This window comes from Sesamum indicum, linkage group LG2 (genome assembly GCF_026168435.1).
Source record: "Sesamum indicum cultivar Baizhima isolate 11 linkage group LG2, ASM2616843v1, whole genome shotgun sequence".
NCBI classification, from domain to species: Eukaryota; Viridiplantae; Streptophyta; class Magnoliopsida; order Lamiales; family Pedaliaceae; genus Sesamum; species Sesamum indicum.
The window spans coordinates 2,553,681-2,555,889 of record NC_142658.1 but is presented as its reverse complement, the minus strand read 5'-3'; the positions used below and the strand labels follow the sequence as shown (position 1 = coordinate 2,555,889).

The 2,209-nt window shown below is 45.4% G+C and overlaps 1 protein-coding gene across 1 annotated transcript; it reads left to right on the top strand.

Annotated features, from left to right (window-relative positions):
• The first annotated feature begins 324 nt into the window (after positions 1-324).
• LOC105177306 (uncharacterized) lies at positions 325-1,767 on the top strand. Its single transcript, XM_011100415.3, has one exon. It carries the CDS (start codon positions 460-462, stop codon positions 1,468-1,470), a length of 1,011 nt encoding a protein of 336 aa, XP_011098717.2. The 5' UTR covers positions 325-459; the 3' UTR covers positions 1,471-1,767.
• The last annotated feature ends 442 nt before the right edge of the window (positions 1,768-2,209 follow it).

Here is a 2,209-nt window from a genome sequence, read left to right as displayed (position 1 = left end):
TAATTCCTATAAATATTAAATAAACAAGTTTAAGAGACTTTTTAGGAAAAATTAAGAGAGGTGGATTCTGCCATTAAACCAAAGTTGAGTCAAAGAAATGAACGTTACTGCTTATGGTTATGGACCCCACATACTCATGGGGGCAAACTATAGGTACCTCTCACAAAGCAAACGGTACAAATTCACAGTGCCCGTTCCCAAAATGAACGCTCGTACCCGGAGCATTGTACCTTCTCAAGGCGCTTTTTCTTTTTCTTTTTTCGGTACAGCTTTTTCCTTTTAGCAATTATTTCTTATTTGGCTTTTGTTTTACATAGAGAGAGTGAGAGAGTGAGGAGGAGAGAGAGTGAGAGAGATAAGAGTGAGCCACAAATTCAATTCATATATAGAGAGAGAAAAGGAGAGAGAGAGATCGAGAGATAGAGAGAGAGTTTGTGTGTCAGTTGCGTATGTCTGGAGATGGATAAAGGATTTGGTGGCGATGACTCTTCTTCTTTGCTATCCTATTCCAGCAGCAGCAGTAGCAGTAGAGATATGTACCTCAAACATGTGAACAGAAACTCCCATAAGATCTCTAAGCCCGTTCGGAGGCCTCTCCCTCTTCCCACCGCTGCTTCGTCTTCTTCTTCTTCTGCAATCCCAATTCTTGATCCCAATCCACAGCTTTCCGCCCAGCCCCAGCCCCAGTCGCAGCAGCCACCAGTGTACAACATCAACAAGAACGATTTCCGCGATGTCGTTCAGAAGCTCACGGGCTCTCCCGCACACGAGCGCAATCCGACACCACCCCCGCCGGCCAATCAGTCGAGACCGCCCAGCTCCCGTCTGCAAAGGATTCGACCCCCTCCACTCGCCCAAATTAGCAAACCCCCTCCTCAGCTGACCCAGATATTTCCTCGTCTCCAAGACGAAGCCGGTCAACGCGCCGCGGTGCAGCCATTCACTCCCCTGCCGCCTTTGCCCTCTGTTCACCCGGCGGCTGAGTCACCAATCTCTGCCTACATGCGGTTCCTCCAGAGCTCCTCAGCTTCCCGTGCACCTTCGCCTCTGTTGAATGGAGCGGTTGGTCCTCGTCCCGATTCTTCGCTGCCCCCAAATGACGTAAGTCATCGGGCGGCCCAGCCTCAGCCCTTCTCGCCGCTGCTTCCGGCCGAATCCCCTGTCTCGGCTTACATGCGTTTCCTCCAGAACTCCTACTCTTTAGCTACTGCTTCACCACGGTGCAGCGTTGTTGGACCACCTCAGCAGCCTCCGCTTCTCCCGCCGCAGGAGCACCCGCCTGTTCCACCATCTGCTTCTTGTCCATCGCCTTTTCCGGTGCTGCCGCTGTCACCTCTGCCATTCGGATGCATTCCTTCGCCGAGGTCTCCCTACGGCACGCTGTTTTCACCAACGGGCCAATTGGGCTTGCCCCAGCTGCCTCTATCGCCAACTCTGCCGGTGCCAAGCCCAAGGTGGAAGGGCATGTAACGTATTTCAGTAAAGCACAAAGAAAGGTAAGTTACTTAGATTTTTATAGCGGTGAAACTGTAATTTGCTCATGTACATGGTTTTGGGAGATTATAGTAAAAAATGACTTATTTATTACAATGAACATTAGAGAAATGTAGGTCTGCTGTTTGATTAGTGTTCTTTACATGAATGTGAAGGCAGTCAGTGAAGGAGGACCTGAAGTTGATTCTTTTGCTAGTTTATGCTTTTTTTGAATCTATTGGATTTGTGGACATTCAGTTTTGATATTATATGTTTACTGCATTCATTATGAAACCTTTTCGCCTGATGCCTTTGATTTTTCAATCTTGAATCTTTTGCTGGACAAACTCTGCTGGTAGCCATTTTCCGTTTGTATTTACTTAAATGGGATGATGTATCTATCCAAGGATACCAGAAGCATGTTATGATGGTTATGTTTCACACTATATATGATTTCATTGAACTTTTACTCTTTCCGCTAATTAGATTTCATCTAGGAGAATTGAAGTTTAAAGTCTTATGAATGGAAGGTTAATTAGCTTGTTATTACTATTCTTTTCTGTTATGTTGTGTTTGTATCGACGGATTTGGATTTAAGGACTTCAAATCCATCAAATTTGTTTAGATAAATTCATGCCACAAAAGATTTCAAATTGTTGGTTCAACTTTTATTTTGAATTATATTGTGTCGTTGCGATGGATTTCAAATCATTACTTCAAATCCATCCATCCAAAT

Coding starts and splice junctions, on each gene's coding strand:
- LOC105177306 (XM_011100415.3), top strand. CDS start 460: ATGGATAAAGGATTTGGTGGCGATGACTCTTCTTCTTTGCTATCCTAT.